The sequence below is a fragment of the Osmerus eperlanus genome, chromosome 21 (genome assembly GCF_963692335.1).
Source record: "Osmerus eperlanus chromosome 21, fOsmEpe2.1, whole genome shotgun sequence".
In the NCBI taxonomy this organism is placed as follows: Eukaryota; Metazoa; Chordata; class Actinopteri; order Osmeriformes; family Osmeridae; genus Osmerus; species Osmerus eperlanus.
In genome coordinates this window covers 2,084,151-2,105,181 of record NC_085038.1, presented here as the reverse complement: position 1 = coordinate 2,105,181, position 21,031 = coordinate 2,084,151, and the positions used below count along the sequence as shown (strand labels likewise).

General features: G+C 45.2%; 3 protein-coding genes across 6 annotated transcripts; 2 read left to right on the top strand and 1 right to left on the bottom strand.

Annotated features, from left to right (window-relative positions):
- Positions 1-203: 203 nt before the first annotated feature.
- On the top strand, positions 204-7,115 carry LOC134007776 (XK-related protein 5-like). The gene is made up of 9 exons (XM_062447441.1): positions 204-459; positions 1,377-1,572; positions 1,737-1,903; positions 2,157-2,290; positions 2,592-2,670; positions 2,951-3,120; positions 3,985-4,096; positions 4,211-4,656; positions 4,792-7,115. Exons 1-9 carry the CDS (start codon positions 342-344, stop codon positions 5,416-5,418), a joined length of 2,049 nt encoding a protein of 682 aa, XP_062303425.1. The 5' UTR covers positions 204-341; the 3' UTR covers positions 5,419-7,115.
- Positions 7,116-7,537: 422 nt separating this feature from the next.
- On the top strand, positions 7,538-12,808 carry ctsba (cathepsin Ba). 3 transcript variants are annotated; one of them, XM_062446595.1, is made up of 10 exons: positions 7,538-7,676; positions 10,029-10,156; positions 10,261-10,346; positions 10,638-10,752; positions 10,847-10,962; positions 11,034-11,119; positions 11,240-11,386; positions 11,538-11,654; positions 11,790-11,918; positions 12,021-12,808. In XM_062446595.1, exons 2-10 carry the CDS (start codon positions 10,034-10,036, stop codon positions 12,092-12,094), a joined length of 993 nt encoding a protein of 330 aa, XP_062302579.1. In that variant the 5' UTR covers positions 7,538-7,676; positions 10,029-10,033; the 3' UTR covers positions 12,095-12,808. The 3 variants fall into 3 exon arrangements, with proteins under 3 accessions (XP_062302579.1, XP_062302581.1, XP_062302580.1); XM_062446597.1 differs by having other exon boundaries at positions 10,029-10,160; positions 10,265-10,346; XM_062446596.1 differs by having other exon boundaries at positions 7,565-7,676; positions 10,033-10,156.
- Positions 12,809-12,938: 130 nt separating this feature from the next.
- Positions 12,939-16,735, bottom strand: cgref1 (cell growth regulator with EF-hand domain 1). 2 transcript variants are annotated; one of them, XM_062446599.1, is made up of 6 exons: positions 16,499-16,735; positions 16,096-16,177; positions 15,643-15,708; positions 14,953-15,026; positions 14,576-14,700; positions 12,939-14,179 (listed from the first exon to the last, which is right to left on the bottom strand). In XM_062446599.1, exons 1-6 carry the CDS (start codon positions 16,506-16,508, stop codon positions 13,982-13,984), a joined length of 555 nt encoding a protein of 184 aa, XP_062302583.1. In that variant the 5' UTR covers positions 16,509-16,735; the 3' UTR covers positions 12,939-13,981. The 2 variants fall into 2 exon arrangements, with proteins under 2 accessions (XP_062302583.1, XP_062302582.1); XM_062446598.1 differs by having other exon boundaries at positions 12,939-14,278; positions 16,499-16,698.
- Between the last annotated feature and the right edge of the window lie 4,296 nt (positions 16,736-21,031).

Sequence of the window (21,031 nt, the reverse complement as noted above, 5' to 3'; positions counted from 1 at the left end):
TGATATCTCATGCCAAATTAGGCCCACTAAATTGCCCTTTGGACTATACCAATTACCTGTTTTTTTTTTGTAGCATACTTTGGTAAACATTCAAATGTCATGTTTTCTAAACAACTTTATGTTACAGTTATTATGACTGAGGCCCAGAGCTGTAGTATAATGACTGTAAACTATCTGTAACGAAGTCCTTTGCCTACAGCTTTAACGTCCCAGCTAGATGATGACGTCGGTGGACCTTGCCAGAGAAGAACTGAGCTCTCGAGAACACGAGCAATTTGACGGGATCCGGGCGAATAAACTCCCACGATTCTGGAAAACGGCACGGATAAGGATTTAGCGTTATGAGAGATTATAGTGGAACAAGAGAGATGGGTGGCCGAGGAGGCTCGTGCGTGGCGTGTTGCCAAGTTTGCATTTATGCATTTACAGCGTTTCTCATCGTGGCAGAGAGGACAGCGCGTAAGTTCCAATATGATGTATCCAAATAGGCTACATACATGCACGCTCACACCTTGAAGGGGAGGGGGATTGCTTGGCTTGTCACATAGCAGTTCTGTTGTCATTGCAATAGCCATCACTTTTGACTAACTAGTCATCTTGGTAGGCTATCACTGCAAGTCATGTTGTCTTCAGTTTTATGATTGATACCATTTGGGAACGTGGGTCTTTGTGCGTGCACAGCATATTTCTATCCCCATAGTTATGACACCATGCAGATCTGCAGAATACCAGGCCTTGCGTGCCGTCTCTAAAAAACGATTTATGTGGCGCACTGGCGCATTTCATTCCATTCCGTATTCGAGCGCCGAATTTTGGGGTATCATGAATGGACGGTGGAATGGGCGTAGCCAAGGCTACACCCGCCAAATTTTGGCACGCACAGATGGTTCATATTACAGGGGACCTGGGGATGCGGGAAGGGGGGAGGAGAGAGTGAGTGAGGGCAGAGGGGAGGACGCTGCAGCGGCGCGCATCACTTGTGCTTTCTGCTAGAGATGTGGAGAAGGCTCTCGAGCCTAAAACGGTCTGCATCGACGTCAGAGGCCTACGACCTGTCAGAATAAAAAATATAGACCTACTCGCTCCTAGAACATGAACATGCACGAGACAGAAGACACAGGGTGCACCCAATTTCGTGACTAGGCTACAAAATATCTTGCAGTTAGGGCAGCCATGGAACTGCGGAACGTAAACAGACTAATACTAAATAAATCTCCTCTGCGACTGTGTGTGAGTCTGAATAATGTCAATAGTGATTATTGCTAAACATTAAAAACACCTCATCCTATCTGTTTCCTTCACGTCAATTGGTCCATGAGAGAAATATATAATTTAAACATGGATTGATCTTCCTGTTTTTATGTCTCCATCTCCAGTGATCTACTGCTTTGTGTACTACCTGTGGGTGGGGCATAACTACTGCTACGGCCAGTGGGCGGGGCTGACTGCTTTGCTCCTCCTCCCTGGGTGGGGCCCTCAGTTGCTTAGCTACCTGTGGTACCTATGTGACGGGCGCATACCCAGGAAGTCCCTCCACTGGACCCACATCCTGCATCTGGGCATCTTCAAGAGGTATAACTGCCTGGGGTCAGGTGATCAGGGCGTCAGAGTGGAGAGGAGAGATGGCGTTTGCTGAGCTGTCTTTGTTCAGTGCGACGGCTACTTGATTCGAAGCATGTTTACTGCAGTCAATCGACTTTAAAGTGTGCGTGTGTGGATCGTCTTTGTGTTCACAGGTTGTGGGAGTGTATGTTTCTTCCTGGGTTTGACTTGTCCTCAGACATCATGCAGCAGGCTGATGTTTCCGCTCTGCGCCTGTTGGAGGCGCTGGTGGTCACCCTTCCTCAGACAGTCCTGCAGACGTACGTCCTCATCTGCACAGATATCGGTCTCTTCTCTCCAGGTATGTGTGTGCGAGTGTGTTTGACTATATAGCAAATGAAATGTTTGACACGTATAGCTCTTTTTACAAGCAGTGTCACAGTGTACAAGCAGGGCTTCACATACGCCCATAAAAAAACTTTTGAGTGTAACTTTAACCCTATTTTTTATGCTTTCGTCTTTCATCCCCTCTCTCTCTCTCTCTATCTCCCTCTCTCTTTCTATCTATTTTCCATCTATTTGACCTCACGTTCTCGCCCACTTTCTTCACCCAGTTCCGGTGTGTTTTGTGGTGTGCCTACTGTCTCTGTCCTGGGCGTTGGTGCTCTATGCCAGGGCTTGTTACCTCATCAGACCCGGCCATCTGCCAATGACCCCTGCTGCCATGTCTTGCCGACTGCTCTGGAGGGTCAGTGCACAGTGTGTGTGTACGTGTGTTTGTGTGAGCAAAAGTGTGTGTGTGAAGGAGCATGTGTGTGTGCACAGTGTGTGTGTACGTGTGTGTGTGTGTGTAAGAGAGAAAGAGAACGTATGTATATAAGACAGATATTTGAAGAGTAAACAGAGAGATTTTTACAAAGCAGGAAGTGACAAAGAGGGAATGAGATATCAAGAAGACTAGGTCTTACTCCAGGACCACAGAGTAGAGAAACATGTGAGCGAGAAAGCGTTGAGTGTGTGTTTAACAGGCATTGTGTTTGCGTGTGCAGGTCAGTATGATCGGAGCTCGTCTAGCCACCCTCATGCTCTTCACACGTTTGTTCCGGTCGTGGGTTTTGGGTGTCATAGGTGAGTGGGGTGTGAACCTGTAGAACCATGCTGTTTTTGTTATTCGGTTCAATCTAAATTTGTTTGGTTAGTCTTTTTTCATATTTATTCTCTGTCTCTCTCAATCCCTCCCTCCCCCCCCTCCCTCCCTCCCTCCCTTCCCCCTTCCCCTTCCCTCTCTCTCTCTCCCCCCTCCCTCCCCCCTACCCCCCTGCCTCCCCCCTCCTTCCCTCCCTCCCTCTCTCTCCCCCCTCCTCCATCCACCCCCCCCCCCTCCACCCTCCCCCCCCCTCTCTCACAGGCCTCCACTGGATGGGCGCTACATTCTGGCTGGTGTCTCAGCAGACCGACATCATCAGAACGGTGCCGCGATGGCGTCTGTTCAACGTGGTCCTGGGAGCCATCCACATCTTCCTCTTCCTCAACGTGAAGGACGGCCCCTCGAGATATCGCATGGCCGGCTTCTATCTGGTGTGTAGCTCAGCCTACAACCGCAACGCAACACAAATCAATTCTATACAGAAGGAGCTGACAAGGAACAAAAAGTTTCCTGAACTGAAAGCTATCTTGTATTGGAAACCTTCTTAAAAATAATTTAGGAACCCTATGGTTCTAGGTAGAACAGGTGGCTGAGCGGTTAGGGAAGCGGGCTAGTAATCTGAAGGTTGCCAGTTCGACGTTGAAGGTGCCTTATATGAACTATATATATATATATATATATATATATAGTTGTATATATATATATATATATATACAACTAGTTTTATGCCCAAGTTTTACATTTATTCATTTAGCAGACGCTTTTATCCAAAGCGACTTCCAAGAGAGAGCTTTACAAAGTGCATAGGTCACTGATCATAACAACGAGATAGCCACAAAACATTGCGAGTAGCCAAAACATGAAGCACACATTGTGAACAACCAAAATAAGTGCCAAAGGGAAGAACCATAAGAGCATGTAGTTAAACAAGTTACAATTAAACAACATGAACTGCTATAAGTGCAAGTGTACCTGTGGAAAAAAAGCAAGCAACAATAATAAAACAATATATCACAGCGAGTACAAAAATTTAAGTCAGTTACCACTAACCACAAGAGCAACAAGTCTCTAAGCAAGAGTCATTGTGATCCTTGAGGAAACTAACATCGGGTCAAGCGAACCATTCCTAAGTACCGTTGTACTCCCGGAACAAGTGCGTCTTGAGCCTTTTTGCCAAGTTTTCTGAATGTTTGTTGGTAGTTGATGGCTAGATGGGAGCCAGTGATCACGACCTAGTGAAAGCTCTGACACGAGTCAGTAAAGTCAGTGGTCTGGCTGTGTGTTCTTGGTTGCAGGCCATGTTTGTAGAGAATGCTCTCCTGCTTTTGGCTGGCTCAGATTTCTTCAGTGTGGCTACCTGGGACAGCATGGGCATCCCAGCCGCTGTGTTCTGCAGCTTCCTGATTGGTGAGAAAGATGCTGACGTCATGAATTTCACTTTACTTCACTGTCTTTGTTCTACGTCTATGCGTTTAACCCACTTAAGAGTAACTTGACACCCGATCTGCCTCTCCTCTCCAGGTGTCATCGCCCTGGTCCTGTACTATCGCTTCCTGCATCCAAAGTCCTTTGAGATCTTCCAAAGCCTCCGTCACAGAGGGGTAGGAGGGATGTGTATGGAGAGGGGTTCCACCCTGTCACTGGAAGAGAAAACCACACCCACCTCCCATCGCCATGCCACCCTTGTTGGGGGCGGGACTCTGCTGGACCTACCTGGCCAATGGGAAGGCTGGAAACACCACCACTGGCTGCTGATTCGCCTAGCCCTGAAAACAGGAAACGCTGCCAAGATAAGCAGTTGCTATGGTGAAGGCGGATTGGCTGGATTGATGGGGCTGGAGGAGCGAAGGGTCCGTCAACATTCTCCAGATGTTCCTCAGCTGAGCCTTCCACATGTCGCAGAAGTTCCCCACGTTCCACAGGTTCCCCAGGTGGAAGAGGTCGAACAGTTGGTGGATGTCCCCCAGGTAAGTGAAGATGAAAAGGTCCCAATGACATCACATTTATCAGTAACATGGCTTTCAGTCCTCTGCACTTGAGCCTCGTGGGTGTACATCATAAGGCGCCACATCTAGATGTTGAATACTGCTGTGTTTCCGTAGGTGACAGTTGTCGTACCAACCAGAGAGGTGGTGAGAGAGGTGAGACAGGCTCCTCCCCCGCAAGTCCAAGAATTCAGGGTTCACAAAGTGAAAGTTCAGGATTCCAAGCCTTCCCCTCCTCCCCAGGACGACCCCAGCCCGCCTCTGTCCGAGGAACGAGAGGACGACGAGTACCAGAGCGCCGCCTACTGCTCCCCCACCCCCTCGCCACCGCTCAAACCTAGCCTCCGCCACATCGACAGCAACGGGGCCACCACGCCCGAGGGGTCCTTGTCTGTGGCGTCGCTGGAGATCAAAGACATCTCAACCCCAGAGAGACGTCCGTCTCTCTTCATCGGGAGTCCAGAGAGGAACTTGAACCCCATCGAGCCCATGACCGGCATGTACTTCAGCACTGACGCCCCCTCGCCGTCCACCGGAAGCTACCTGGGCTGGGGCTCCGAGCTGTCTCCCATGTCCAGCTACAGAAGCCCCTACCGGATCAGGGAGCCGCGCCTCACCTCCACCCCCAGACAGGAGCCCCAAGCTGAGATACCTGAGGAACCTGGCCTAGCCCCACCTTCCACCTCCCACGCACGCAAACAAATGGTCCAGTTTGTGAACATAAATACAGATAAATTGATTTGATGGGGAATACAAGAGAAAACAAGGGTTTGGGTTAATTCCTTGGCAATTCAGTCTCAGTTCCAGATATTGAGAGGCTGTATATTGTCCTTATTTCATAAAATCAAATAATCAGGTCTTGATTGGAATAAATGGAATTCACCACAGCTCTTGAGTCAAACAAATATTATGATTATGTAAGACTTATGGATGGGGACCAACCTTTGTCTGCTTTTGACAAGATGTTACATTCATGTACCTTGTGTGTTGGCTGAAGCAGAAACAGCCTGGCTCCCCAGTAGGCCTCGACATAACATTCAGTTTGAGCAGTCAGTCAGTGTGAGGTTCTGAATCCCATTAAAACGAGCGTGCACACAGAGACACAAATAATATTATTATATTAGAATAAATATGATTGTATAATGGAGTGAAAGCGAAAGAGCACATTAAATTGTTGTTCATGGTTTGCTAGAGAGAAGAGTTTATATTTATAAGGTGTTTTTTCCTTTCTGCATTTAGCTGCAATCATTTGAGACAGTTGGATACTAATTAAGTGTAGCCTGTTTCTTGTGAACAGAATGGCTCTGGTATAGTGTTGGAATGGATATAGCATCATAATGCATAGCAATGTGATATTTAATCAAAGGTAGTAAAGCAATATAAGAAAAGATAAACACAAATCTATTGTAATGTGTTAAACATTTTAAATATGTTTTACCAATAGTGTTTAAAAGTACTAAGTTATACTGTTTGTTTACTTTAGCCTTTTATGTTAAAGATGGAACATCTTAAGCTAGAAAGCAATCACTGCTGCTTCGATGGTAAGAATCGAAGTGACACCAAAGTTACGCGTGTCTGTTTTAAAACCGGAGAAATTACAAAGTCTTGACAAAGTTCCAGATTGTGTTTCGATTACTCTCTCTAGTCCACTGCCTGCATGTTTGAAGAACTGGACACACCAGTCTAGTCCTAGTCTTAGCCAAAGTAGTACTGCATTTGTGTTTAAGTTACATTGAGAGGGGCAGTCGAAATAGTCACTGCACTTTCTTCCATTAATTTGATTTTATAAAACCAGTGTACTGTTGCGTACCCTGTTAAAAACAAGCACTTGCACACAGCTATCGCATTAATCAAGCACAGGTGCTATGCTAAAATGTATCTCTATGCAGTGCTAATGTCAGTATGCTAATATGAGTATGTATGTGTCTGTAAATGTGTAAGTGCACCCGCACAAGCTTTAGAATGCTATCGCTACGCCTTGGCTTGATCTTGACAATAATGGATTCATAATCACTGGATCACATGATCATAATCGCTTGCCTTGTAGACATTAATGACAACATCAGCTGCGATGATTGTCAGCACATTGCCTTGAATGTCAATATCACTATTTGGTGAATTTGAGTGCTTCCAGTTTCAATTAGCTCTTCTTTTTAAACTTTTATATTATTTTATTTTATTCAGCCATATTTACGTGAAGAATGTGGGCAGAATCACAATCAGTTATTCTTAGATTATGTTTATATATGCATTGGTATCCGTCAACTGAATAATGATGTTTCCTCTTAACGATGTGTTGCCTGTGACCCCAGACAAACGTTTAACATTGGATTGATTTATATAATGACACCACAAACCCAAATACGTGATACTGTATATGTATTGTATTATTGAGACAGAATAAACACAAGTATAAACGCTATCGGGTCGGAGTGTTGTAACTATTATTAGTGCCTATCTAATTAGATTACATAAGTCAGATGATTAAGTAGAAAAGACTGGTCTTGTCCTCTTGATCCAGTGAGATTCCATTTCAGAGACAGTGATTGCTGGTGTTTACAAAACATCTGAAGAAATATTTGATTACATTATCTAAAATAATGTCATTACTGGACAGGGGGGACGTGTCACAGAGAATATACAGGAACATAATTTGATAGATTGCAGGATCCTAGGAGATGCCTGTAAAATAGTCACAAATTTGTACAACTTTACGGATGTCACAGCACACTTGTGTAGCTACTCTTAACAGTTTGAGAAAAAAACGTTCAAGTGGATCGCTCTACTGATCTTGTAACAAATAACTTGATTCGCAACAGCGTTGCGAAACCTAGGGTCACGTGAATTACTCTGATTCCGAGCATAGCACATGATGTCGGTGTCACGTGGTTTATCTTGATTTAAACGGGGAACCGAAAACAAGGTGACACAGTTACCTGACCTGTCTGGACAACGGCAGTGGTCTGAAACAACTTTGTCATTCCCAATCTAGCTAATTACAGGTAAGTGTTAATGACCACATTCTTGAACCTATTTTGATTTACATTTCGATTAATATGTATTTTATTTAGCTAGCAGTCCCCATACAGCCACAGTACTGTACTTTGTCCACTACGAACCAGACTCCAGTGCTGGCTAGCATGCTAGGTGGGCCAGGCTAGTCGTAGTCATATTAGCTATAACAGTGTAATTTACCAGGCTAACTATATATTGTTGCTTGATACTTCACTAACATGTTCCAAAAACAAATCAACCAAGTAGCTAACCATGTGTCCTACTTTGATTCGAAAAGTTTAGATTATTCCGCTATCATTGTTGTTTGATTGGGCGCCGTTGTTGTCGTCCATTTCTCACCAAAAAATGCACATGATCACAGTGGTGGTGCTGCTGACAACTATTGCCAAGTTCTAGTTGGACAACTCGTTAGTCAAGTTCAAACCTACTACTACGCATTGACCGAGACACGTGAAAGTTAATGGCAAGTCTTCTCCTTGTAGCACACTACAAACCTAATATTGTGTTGTCTTGACTTTCCTTTTGGAACTACATTTTTCCAATCGAAACTGAACCCGCCTCCACTCAATGGTAACCAGATCTTAATGTAACAAATGATTGTGTACTTGAACAAGATGCTTATTCTTGTTAACCCGTCCTCTAAAGTTAGATGATGAAACATGAACCTATGAAAGCTCATCAGAGATGATTGAGTGCCTCTAAGAAGTGGCATATTTTTTTTTTCTCTCCTTACCTCTATGCTTGGTTATGTAGTTCGGTGCCCATATATTGGCATACAAGTTATTTTCGTTTCACTTTTTGAGCAGATGGTTCTATTCGACCAAACCTTCCACCCAAGTCAGTTTCTAGTCAGTAATGCACTTTTGAATGTTCCGTTCCCTAGCAGAACTCGCTAACTGCTCATTGATAATGTAATTCGATCTCTCCGCCCGAAGCCTTAAACGTTTGTATTCTCAGGCATGCATTAGAAAACAACCAAAACTAACAAATTAGTACTTTTCCAGTTTGTAAAAGTAAATAGGAATTTAGTATCTCAGCCTAATGTGGTGTTTGCCGTTCTATCATTGGGCTATAACTCATTAATGGTTTGGAAGCCAAATCAAGAGAACAAGTTCCTCTTTAAAGTCTTTAAAGGAAGTGAGCCCATGGGGGGTGAGTTTAGAAGGATGATCATGTTTACTGTTCTGTACGTTTTTGTTTTTTCTAGCCTAATCACTTCCCCCATTAGCAAATGGTGCTGAGTCATCAAACTGTACCCTCATGTGACTCCACACACGTTTCTCGAAGATGCCTCTGACCATACTTCCATCGACTTGTTTCGTGTCATGGCAAGCCACTACTGGTGTGTTGGTTGCCCTGAGTTACTGGCTATGAGCCTTAAAGGTTTGCTAAAACGGAATAAGTCATACTGACAAGTTATTTCATGTGTCTTGAACACCCACACCATTGTGTGGTTTTCTTGTCTGTAAAGTGCAGATTATTGTTAGGGGTGAGTCATAAGGCCTTTACGTGCAGTGTTTCCCCTACAGGTCAAGTTAATAATAAAAAAAAAATTTAAGTGTGTATATAGCGCCCGATCACAAAATAATTTATTTAAGGTTACCGTTCCTATAAAAAAAACAAACTAAATGGCCTCATCTTATTTACACGACGTTGTGTCATTTACATTTAGTCATTTAGCAGACGCTCTTATCCAGAGCGACTTACAGTAGGTACAGGGACATTCCCCCCGAGGCAAGTAGGGTGAAGTGCCTTGCCCAAGGACACAACGTCATTTGTCATGGCTGGGAATCAAACTGGCAACCTTCAGATTACTAGCCCAATTCCCTAACCGCTCAGCCACCTGACTCCCATTTCTGGTCGCCGCCCCCCGCCCTGCTGTAAACCTAGGGGAAACTCTGACGTGGGAGAGAAGGACTGGTATTATTTATAATAAAATCTTATGTTTATTTAGTCAAACTGATCCATGGCCACAGCCAGCCCATGCCTTGATCCTCATACCTCAGGGTCCTCAGTTTGTGACCAGTTGACTGAAGGGTTGAGCCTGCATGAGTGCACATTGAAGCAGGCCTGTGTCTCCTGGTTCGGTTGTGTTCTCGCAGTGGAGTGTCTGAGTGGCCGAGCTGGAGGGCTGTTGTGTTTGTGTGTGCATCTTCAGGTGGTAAAATTCCAATAGAAAAACTAGCTCTGTCATGTTGAATCACATGTTTAACCAGTTGCTTTACTTTTTTTTTTTTTTTTTCTGAGTCATTTCTTCTTGGGTAACCAGAACCAGTTTACTGCAGGCAGTTCCTCCGCTGTGCTATTGTCATTCTTGATTCTGTTTCCTGTCCGGACAGGAAGGATGTTGCGTTTGGCGTTCCTGTGCCTGGTGTCCAGCCTGTCAATCAGCTGGGCCAGACCCCGTCTCTCTCCCCTCTCAAACGACATGGTCAACTACATCAACAAGATGAACACTACCTGGAAGGTGGGTGTGTTTGTGTTGCTGTTCTGGATGAATCTCAGGAGGTCAAACATGCCAATGTAACTGTTTCCTAATCATGTCTACCATTTTGATTTGTGCATGTGAAGGCAGGACATAACTTCCATAACGTGGACTACAGCTATGTGAAGAGGCTGTGTGGAACTCTGCTGAAAGGCCCCAAACTGCCTGTCATGTGAGCGTTCACTTCCTGTCTCCCACAGTCAGAAAGTTCGTTGTGGGTTTGCAAAGGAGGAAACGAGAATTGGCCAGGCTCTCGACTAAACCAGCTTACCTGACATTCCTTTTTGTGCTGAGCTCATCACCTTAGACCTTTTTGAGAGGGGGGGGGGGGGGGGGTGTAAGGGTGGGGGTGTGACAGGGGGGTTGAGTCAGCGATATCATCTTCCAGATCAATCTGCTGTGTTTCAATCTGATGTCTCTGATGCTGAAGGATTTTTTTGTTTGTTTGTGTATCTCTGTTTAGGGTGCAGTATTCTGGTAGTGTGAAAGTGCCAAAGAGTTTTGACCCTAGAGAGCAGTGGCCAAACTGCCCTACTCTAAAGGAGGTCAGGGACCAGGGATCCTGTGGTTCCTGCTGGGTAAGAGACACACACACACACACACTCGCACTCTCCTTCTCGCCCCCTCCTTCCCTGGCGAGTCTGACAAGCGTCTGCCGTCCCCCTCCCCCAGGCCTTTGGTGCAGCAGAGGCCATCTCAGACCGCCTATGTATCCATAGCAACGCCAAGGTCAGCGTGGAGATCTCTTCAGAGGACCTGCTCAGCTGCTGCTACGACTGTGGCATGGGGTAAGGAACGTGGGTGTGGGTTGAGTATGCATGAGGTTTCCTAGATTTTACTAATGGTGTGTGTGTGTTAGGTGCAATGGTGGATACCCGTCAGCTGCCTGGGACTTCTGGACAACAGAGGGGCTGGTGTCCGGAGGGCTGTATGACTCTCACATGGGTAGGTTGAACAATACTACGTTTCTGTGCCTGGAGGTCGACGGTGGAGAGGGGAGTTATCTGTTTATTTGAACAATTGGGTACAGTGGTAGTGACGTGTGTGTGTGTGGTCTTCTCTCAGGGTGCAGGCCCTACTCGATCGCCCCCTGTGAGCACCATGTGAACGGCACCAGGCCACCGTGCACCGGGGAAGAAGGGGACACTCCCAAGTGTTCCAAAGCATGCGAGGCCGGGTACACGCCCACCTACAAGAAGGACAAGCACTTCGGTAAGGCTGGAGTATATATACGCGCACACACACACAATGCAGACACGGGAACACAACCAACACAGACGCATGCTTGCACACACTCGCACAACACGCATGCTTTGCTTCCCATCCAGTCTTGTTCACCTATCTGCTGTTTGTTGTTGTGTAGGTAAGCGTGCGTACAGCGTGCCCCCAGACGAGCAGGAGATCATGGCAGAGCTCTTCCAGAATGGCCCTGCGGAGGCAGCTTTCACCGTCTACGAAGACTTTGTCAGCTACAAGTCTGGTGAGGGCTCTCTTCTCTTGCTCTCTCTCTCCTGCTCTCTCTCTCCTCCTGCTCCTTGATACTGGCTCCATCCTAGTCTGTCGTGCACGTTTGTGGTTTTGCTACCGCTCCTGACTCCTCCACGTGTGCTTGCAGGAGTGTACCAGCACGTGTCGGGCTCTGCTCTGGGAGGACATGCCATCAAGATCCTGGGCTGGGGAGAGGAAGACGGGACACCTTACTGGCTGGCCACCAACTCCTGGAACACAGACTGGGGGGATAATGGTGAGTTATTTTTTTAAATGTGTGTATTTTTTTCAAAGCACTCATTACCTTGTTTGATTACAGGATTCTAAAAAATAAATAAATTGTATTCTCCTTCTACAGGTTTCTTCAAAATCCTGCGTGGGGAGAACCATTGTGGCATTGAGTCTGAGGTCGTGGCTGGCATCCCTCAGTAAACGGCAGATGCCCAGTCCACTAGGGGGAGCTGTGCTCATCTTTTTTGCTCTGCCTGGACCTTTAGTGGCCATGACTAGCATTGGGGGTCCAAGCCACTAAGTTGTGATTCACTTTTTAAATGGACGACAGAACAAATGATTGCTGCTGAGTTTTAGTTGGTCATGACTTGTGATCTTTTCCCTCAGGTGACTGATCAGGTGTGGTTCAGTAGTCCCCTTCTGGCTTAGCTCGTCCAGTCACCTGACTGCAGAATGGAAGCTGACGTGCTCCATGACAGTTTTAGACTCCCCCCCCCCCCCCTCTGGGTTTTTTCCAGTTTCTTTTAAATTGGAGGTAATTTTGGACCGTTAATCAGTGGTGTGACTTTGGCGGTAGACTATCTGGTTTCCTGAGTTTTAAAATGTTTTTGCACATTAGAGCCAGCTGTACAGAGGTCACTAGCTGGGCTTAAAGATCTCTCTTTCTCTCCCTGTTAGCGAGTCTATATCCAGATCATGGTTGAATTGAATTTTTATTCATTAAGTGAAGTTTGGCCAGTGGAAGTGGATAGTCAACCTTTTTATCTTTTTAAATTCTTGTGTGTGATCACCAATTTTGTACTTTTTTTTTTTTCTTTTTTTTACTGCTTTTTTTCTGCTCTGTCCTGATCAGCGTGAGTTTCAATGTGATTGTATCAGAGCTGTCCAACTTAATAAAAGCAAACCAACAGATTAGATATGGTGTTTCTTTGTACTGTTCTAATTGTGTGCCTAAACTGGCAGCCCTCTACACACATCAACTTCCATGACCTTTATCTAACACATTGTTGAAGCAGCTATAGTTGTTTGTACAAAAACGGTGATAACAGAGGCGCAGCTGCTTTATTAAAAATATACAAACCTTCATTCAGGAAATGTACAACAAAAACACTTAATTCCAGATTCTTAGAAAAGTCAACACGGGTAACGTGAAATTACATGATGTTGTGTGTGTTCTGGCTAGCTTCTTATGTTCCTAGGTTTAGCAGGGAAGCCTTGTATTTCCAAGACTGTAGGTGGATGTGCATATAGGGTGCAATGCCAGAATCATCATACTGGACTGTTGCATAAGCAAAGGTTTGAGCCAGGAAGATTCTGAGGCATTCTTTAGACATGTTAAAACCTTTTTACAATTTTCCAACGACACTGGTGTCGCAGACTTAATGGGCCTATATTCGTATGTCAGTGAGAAGCCCTAGGCCTTTGCTTAAATGTTTTAGATTATGTATAGATGTTCCATTTGAGAATGAGACTGCTTGCTTTGTGTCCAGTTGACTACTAAGTACTTTGACCCCAAATGAAATTCTTTGTATAATCTTGTTGAATGTAAAAAATCAGGCAGGTGTTTTTTTTTTTTTTTTTAAAGGGGATGTGGTCATCGGGAGAAACTTGATTTTGCTGCGTTCTGACATCAGCGTATCGTATATTTCATAAGAATAATCTATGGCTTCTTTAGTTGGTTTCAGCAGATGGTTATTGCATAATCGTCTGGGAATGTCTTGCACTTTCCTTTTCAGCCCCATAAGGAGATCTCAAGGTGTAGACCTGGAGCAGCTGTCAACAGCAGCATCAAGACCACACCACTGAGACATTAGATGTGATAGAAAGTTATATGTAAGTACCTTGAAATTCAAAGAAAAGCATTTGATAAAAATCAGGAAACAAAAAAAAGCTAAAAGAAACTGTAAAGGATGACAAATGTTGTGTTGTGTAATCCTGTACACTGGACTGATTGCTATTAGGGGTCAGAGTATGGTGTGTCTCAGTCCCAGGTAGGTCTTTTGGAGTGATTTCTTTAGTTTGTTACTATAGTACAGTACAAGTGTGTGCGTGTGTTGTAAAACTGTGGCTCTTCATACGAGGTTCTGTTCACATCTCAGGCTGTCCCAGGTGCACTTGGGCCTCGTTTCCCTGCTCCAGTTCTGCTGCAGGGGCCTCTGGGATTTGTAGTTCTTCCTGCTCCATTGGCTGGTCTTCCTGTTTCTGCTGCGGTTCTACCTCTCCCTGATGTGGTTCCTGGCCCCCTTCTGGTTCCTGTGGGAGAGGTGCATTGTGGGAATTGGAGTCCTGTTGAGGTATGGGAGGGGAGAGAAGCTCAGAGGGTGCCAAAAGGCCATCCTGGTTTAGATCCCGAGTCTGCAGAAGGAGATCTACCATGGACACCACCTGAAACGCGCGCACACACACACACCTTATAATTCATCACCTGTAATCAAAAACGCTAGGTTGTGTCGACACAGATTTAGTTTCTCCAAACAACAGTCGGTGCAGCAATTTGGCTGTAATGTTATCTGCCAAGCAGTTCAACTTTCATGAGAGGTAACACTGTACAGAATGACTCATGAAACACAACACCAGTACTGGTAATCATTTCCTGATTCAGTTTCCAATAAGGGACAGACACTGTTACAATACCAGGGTATGCAAACTCAAATGCCTGCATACAAATAAAAAATAACCTACCGTATCAGCTGACAGTGTGCCTGGTGCATTGTGGGTGTTGTAGTCTGAAATGAGCTTCATCAATTCCAAGCCATCCATGTGACCGCTGCGGTCGTAGTCGTGGAGAGAGAACAGGAAAAACACCTCTGTCGCAAGAAACAAAGAAGAAACAACACAATCCTATAACAGTAACAGGACACCGCAACACAAATCTGTCCTGGCTGCCTGTGTTGTCATACATTTTGCAGTTCGCTCTCTTAGTGTAAAAGTGCAATTTCGTATCAATTACGTTTGCCCTGCTCTAATCTGTCCTGCAGACCTGATATTGCCCTAGCAGCACAACAGCAGTCCTCGCTGTTAGTGGCATCAGGAGGCGTGCGCCGTCCTGGTCTTCCTACCTTGATCCCAGGTGTTGAGAACAGGCTCTGGTTGGCCCTGATTCACGCTGCCCTTGATGTAGCTCTGCAGCAGTCTGGAACAGGGGTCAGAGGTCACAAGATCATAGGGTCAGGGGTCAGAGCTCAGACAGGGGCCACTCGAGACTGTGGTGGGGCTTGTGTAAGGTTTGTGTTTAGGCACTCGACAGTGGGATGTGAAAAGGCTTAGTGTGTACTACTGTGCATTCTAGTGGAGAGAATCCTATCAGGATTGGTTATGAACACAACAGTCCAAGACCCAGACCTGTGTGTGTGTGTCCTTGTGCTCAGCTGTGTAAAATCACACACTAATCTAGTCAGAGCCAAGATCAAGCACACAGGCACACACCGGAGATCTTTCCAGAGAGAAGTGAATGTACTGAAAACTGTTAATTTATTAACTCCTCAATCCAGATACTCACAGGAATGTTGTGAGTATGTTTAACATCACCGCGCCAAGATAGTGAAAGAAGCAATATAACAACATCATAACTTGTTTGTCTGAACACGTTAACCTTGTCCTATACGACTGACCCACCTACAACACAACATTCCGGTCAAAGTCCACAGGAGATGCATACAACAGATGCCTTTATCTGACTGACATTAAGTTCAGATGTGGTGTAAAATATTTTCCTATTCAAATGACCGCAGAACGCAGCTGTCACTCACTTGCGGTTCTCCTCCCCAGATCCAAAAGGATTGGCTAGTGGGGGCGGAGTTTCACGAGACTCTTCCCTGTGGAACAAGCCAGGAAAAGAGGAAAACTATTATTGAAACTGCATAAGCCACGATGGCTGTCATTATTAGTCAAATCCAAAGGTGAGCATTCGCAATCAAGGCCCATCTGCTATTCCACCTTGCATCCTCCTTATTGCAGAGGGGATGCACAGCACCGTAATTAAGGCCACCTCCAATATACTTAGCGTGATCCAAACTGATTGCTGTCAAACGGAGCAATTATCTATCTTATGTCAAAGGACCCAGACAGAAACACAATTTAGTATAACCGGTAGACCAAACTCTGATCCTGCTTTTCAAGTATGCCTGACTGAGAACGCCCTAAATCATGTGTACTGTGTGAGAGAGAAAAAATGAGAGAGAGACAGAGAGAGACTATCCTACCTTTGGGAGCCAGTTACCTGCGGCGCACACAAACTGTGGCGGGCCAGCAGTATGAGAGACAGGACACCTGTCACCAACATACCTGTAAGTACAAGCGGCACTCTCATTCCATATCACATTCTATTACCACGATAGGCATTACAGTAGTTAGGAGGGACAAAAACAACTACAGAGGATCTATGATCTATTATATTATTATTATCATATGCGTAGTTGGCTGGTTGGCTGTTGTCTGCTCTACCAGACTCTACACAAAAAGCTAGCTAACACTTAAGGCTAGCAATAGGCTACCATACTGTAGAGCATCCCATATTGTTATTTCTTGAAAACACTAACTTCTCCATTACGGTGGAGCTAGCAATACATCGCATGATATACTGTAACAATGAAACCATTAGCCTACCCTTCGGCATTTCAGATGTGTAGACAGACAGATGTATTGTACGGTCGCTGTTCTGTTGTGACTTCTAGATTCCGATTCATAGCGGGTGGATCATACAACATTAGACCGCCCTCTCAGTCTCAGTCAGCACTGCGCAGCGGCAAAGTCACTGGCTCAGTTTTGGTCAATAACAGAGTCCACGTGGAACCGCGGACGGCGGACGTGTCATGTACTGGTAGCCAGACGGTCTGCGGTAGATCTCTCTCTCTTTTCCCCCCTTTCTTTCTTTCTCTCTCTCCGCCCTCACCGTTACGAACTGTCCGTAATACGCATGCTGACTCGGCATTATGAGAGAGAGAGAGAGAGAGAGAGAGAGAGAGGCTTTTTTTTTGTTTAAGTGTTTACATACATTCCAATAAAGTATATTTTTTAACTGACACATCTAACCCAATAATTATTCAGGCTGTTGTCATTTTTGTCAGACAAAAAAAGCTACTTGGGCGTGGCTGGCAGCACTGGTGTGAAAGGTTACCTTTAGTACCTCTCTCTCTCTCTCCTCGCTGTTCTACCTGTGTTCCACCACAAGGTGGAGACCTTTCCTCAGAATACGGCCACTTCTTTTATATCAAGTATCGTGGCCTACCACCATGGCCTAGTCTGTTTTGAAACCACAACATCTTTTCCCTTTTGAAAGGATCAAATGTTTGTGGTTCATCAACTTTGATATATAGATTACAACTACCAATCCAAACAATGTTTCAATTGCCGACACAACACCCAAACCTCATCCAATACACCATAAAGTCAGTTCGACCATACTGTATACACAGTCATGTCTGTACATTTCTGAAAATTAAACTACTATACTGTTACACAGTCTTGCTCATTTCTATTTACATTAATCAGCTCTTTCTTTCCATTGTGGCTGAGGACACAATGGAAGTGCTGGGTCACAGGTCACACACGAGTCCAGTCTCAGCAGTGTTCTTATGAGGAAGACCCAGACACACCCACACACACACATACTGTACATGCAAGCAGGTACACAGATATACACAGACATGAATGCATGCAGACGCACACACACACAACAAACAAGTATACATGAACACGCAAACACACACACTCAGCAGGATCCTAGTGGAGCTAACCCGACCTGGAATCGTTGCCGACGGTAACTCAGCATAACATTGGACAGCTCTCTTAAATAAGACATTACCCCCCCTGCCCCCCCCTACCCCCCATCCTCCTCAACACACACACTATACTGTACACACCATCTTACTCACGCACACGCCTACATTATGCTGTGAGTGCCCTGTAGTGAGAGATGGGCCCTAGGGGAGTGGTTATCCTGTCATCGCATCTCCTGGTTCCCAGATGACTCCACCAGGCCCCCCCTGGAGCCGGTCCCACCCGCTACTCACCAGCCCTCGCGGTCCAGGAGCCCTCCTGGCTCAGCGGAGAAGAGGATAGCCGATAAGGAAATGTAAAAGGAAGATTATGTACAACTGTGTCTGTGCGTGTGTGTGTGTGTGTGTTCTGAGAAATCCGAATAAGGCTGATGGCCAACGTAGTCATTCATTTCAACTGCTGTGGAAGCAGTGACATAACGAACCATCCTTGTGTTTGCCCAATTTTACCCAATACAAAAAAATAATTATATATAATTATATAAAAATAATTTTCTTTTAACCTTTGCAATGTGGGGGGTCTGAGACAGCCCAACGGTTAAAAGAAAATGCTTCACTTTGTTTTTATATGCGGTAAATTTGGCACAGTACGACGGTGGGTCACAATGACTGATGGGTCAGAATGACCCGAAGATAACACAAGGGTTAACTCCCCACTTCCCTCTCATCTCTCCCTCACGTGTCCTCATGGATATTTGATTCTCATCACTCTCTCTCATCACTCACTCCCTCTGATGCTGAGCCAACCCTTCACTCTGCCTTCAATAAATAGACTTGTATGGCACTGGCATACAAGCTGGTAAAGACTCTAATTTAGACACACATGCACACATAGAATCCAGGTCTGGCTTCTTCTTGAGTGTTTGAGGAACCTTTGGCAGGAGTTCAGAGACATAAAGTTTACGTTTGAGAGGGAAAAAAAGCATGTGTTTGTGTGTGTGCATGTGCCTGCTGAGGTTACTGACAAGCTACCCCAGCAGTGAACCATATTGTGCTGAACAGTAAAGCTAGCCATGGGTGTAATTGCACCAGCCATGAACAAACAGCGAGCAACCGTCCTAGCTATAGCATACAGAACATTCAGATCATACAACTGCCTCTCTCTCCTGCTGTTAATTTGGAACGTTTAAATGTGTGTGAGGACGCTGATAAAACTCAGACAAGAAAAAACAGTGTCCACTCTAAATGTGTTTTTTTTTTCTTAGATCCATTTCTCTCAGCTTGGTGCTGTAGCCTCGGTATAATTTCCCTGGAGTTAAGCAGGAATTGGTGTATATCCCACAGCAAGTCTCTTGAAATAAATATAGAAATCCTTTCCTGGGATAAATGGAGGTTCTGCGAAGACGTATCGTTTGGTTTAAATAGGGTTCATTAGTAATATTAGATATGGAACTATGGGTCTACTTCAAGTGAATTTAAAGCAGAAATAAATCCGCTGAAATGTCATGTGTGCGTGTGTGTGTGTACGTGTGTGTGTGCGGGTACGTGTGTGTGTGTGTGTGCGTGTGATTGAAAGAGTGGCGGAGTGGCTGTGCATGACTGCAGTTCACTATGGCAATCAACGAATACCCTCACACTTTGTCTAATTTCCGTCTTTCTGTCTGTCTGTCTGTCTTTCTGTCTGTCTTTCCATCCGTTTGTCGCCTGGTCTCTCTTTCTCTCAGCCACAGACACACGTACGCACACACACATGCAAACATTCTTCAAGCCTTTGCGTGACTCTCAGCTTTTACCAAGTTCAATTACTCTCTATTTCACAGATCGTTGGTGAGGCCCTCAGTCTTCTTCCATGTTGTCATGCGCTCATTTACAGGAAAGGGACTATAATTGTTAACATCCATGTGTGTGTCTTTGTTGTATGTGTGTGTGTGTGTGTGTGTGTGTGTATGGGCAATTTTCTGGAGCCGAGTAACTCTGGTGGTATGTGGATCGATGAAGGAGCTTCAAAACACACAACCGCAGTCAGCTATGAGACCAACTGTCATTTGTTCTGATCCTGAGTTTTATGACCAGACAGATTGCAATGAACTGTGCCCACAACAGACACCTATCTGCATGTTCCAGAAATGATTAGATGTATTTTTTGCCTGAGTTGCACAGCGCTAATTAATTCTTCCCTTCGGTCTATCTTTACAGAGCTGCAGATTCCTACACAGCAGTTATTACTCTGAATGTTCAGGCAGGCTAAGTAGAATCTGCTTTCTCCTCTTTCATTCACTGTCTCTGACTCTTTCATTGCCTCTCTCTCTCTCTCTCTCTCTCTCTCTCTCTCTCTCTCTCTCTCTCTCTCTCTCTCTCTCTCTCTCTCTCTCTCTCTCTCTCTCTTGAATAAATCAGCTCTTCCCCCTCATCATAAGCCTCTTTGTTTGTTTTCCAGATGCAGAAAAAGTTGACCCACCTTCTCTGAATGCCACGATAAATTTAGCTCAGCTTTTTTTTTCTACTCTTTCTCCCTCCGTTTATTTTTACTCTGGTTTGTGGTGGTGCAGATGGCACGGACGTGTTTTCCCTCTCGTTTACTAGTCTCATGCACCTCTTCTTCCTCCCATGAGACACCTCCAGTGGCCCCGGGCGACAGGGCAGAGGGTAGGGGGAATTCTGATGGAGTTCTCAGTGGAAGGGGGGGGGGGGGGGGGGGGAATTGCTTGACTTCACTCCCCGCAGCGAGCAGTGAGGAGGGAAGGGTGTGAGATGTGAAGGGCCCTGACGTGGCAGGTAAACAAACAAACGCAGACTGAACGAGATAAACAACACCCTGAAAGATCAGGATTCCTCATTAACAACAGACTAACATAATAGCCATTTTTTGGCTTTCTGCTCCCCCACAAACTGCAGTTCACATTCTAGGATTTTGTTTCCCAGGTTGGTTGTTTTTCACTAAATATTATTTTTTTATCTTTGTGACAGAAAGAGAGAGAGAGAGAGAGAGGGAGAGAGAGCAATAGAGGAAGAGACAGAAAGAGAGAGAGAGAGTGAGAGAGGAATAGAGAGGGAGAGAGGATGAACTCTTGCTGTCCAGCTATGTTGGTGTTCCCAGAACATCTCTGTTTGTTTTAGGCATAGCGTAAGTGCATTCACGTATATATCCCCCCCACACACACACACATACACACACACACAGAACCCCTCGTCCAACACACCCCTCACTGTTCTCACCAGTTATGTAACCCTAGAAAACCACCAATTCACCCCTCCCACCCCTATAATAATAACAGTAAGAGCACCTCACCTCCACAGCTATTTTTAGGTCCTGACCCTTTCCTCAATAATAATAGTTATTGTTTGACCCTAGATGCATTGGGACTTGCTAACTAAACGTTGACATGGACATCCATGCAGCACAGTATTAGCCCTTGCTAAC

Excerpts from the sequence above, each read along its gene's own strand:
- ctsba (XM_062446595.1), top strand. The coding sequence starts at position 10,034 with ATGTTGCGTTTGGCGTTCCTGTGCCTGGTGTCCAGCCTGTCAATCAGC. Across the intron at positions 10,963-11,033 it reads TGCTACGACTGTGGCATGGG|GTGCAATGGTGGATACCCGT; the intron begins GTAAGGAACGTG and ends TGTGTGTGTTAG. Across the intron at positions 11,120-11,239 it reads GCTGTATGACTCTCACATGG|GGTGCAGGCCCTACTCGATC; the intron begins GTAGGTTGAACA and ends GTCTTCTCTCAG.
- cgref1 (XM_062446598.1), bottom strand. Across the intron at positions 15,709-16,095 it reads CAGGTAACTGGCTCCCAAAG|GGAAGAGTCTCGTGAAACTC; the intron begins GTAGGATAGTCT and ends CTTGTTCCACAG. Across the intron at positions 14,279-14,575 it reads GCACACTGTCAGCTGATACG|GTGGTGTCCATGGTAGATCT; the intron begins GTAGGTTATTTT and ends CGCGCGTTTCAG.
- LOC134007776 (XM_062447441.1), top strand. The coding sequence starts at position 342 with ATGAGAGATTATAGTGGAACAAGAGAGATGGGTGGCCGAGGAGGCTCG. Across the intron at positions 2,291-2,591 it reads CTTGCCGACTGCTCTGGAGG|GTCAGTATGATCGGAGCTCG; the intron begins GTCAGTGCACAG and ends TTGCGTGTGCAG. Across the intron at positions 4,657-4,791 it reads AGTTGGTGGATGTCCCCCAG|GTGACAGTTGTCGTACCAAC; the intron begins GTAAGTGAAGAT and ends GTGTTTCCGTAG.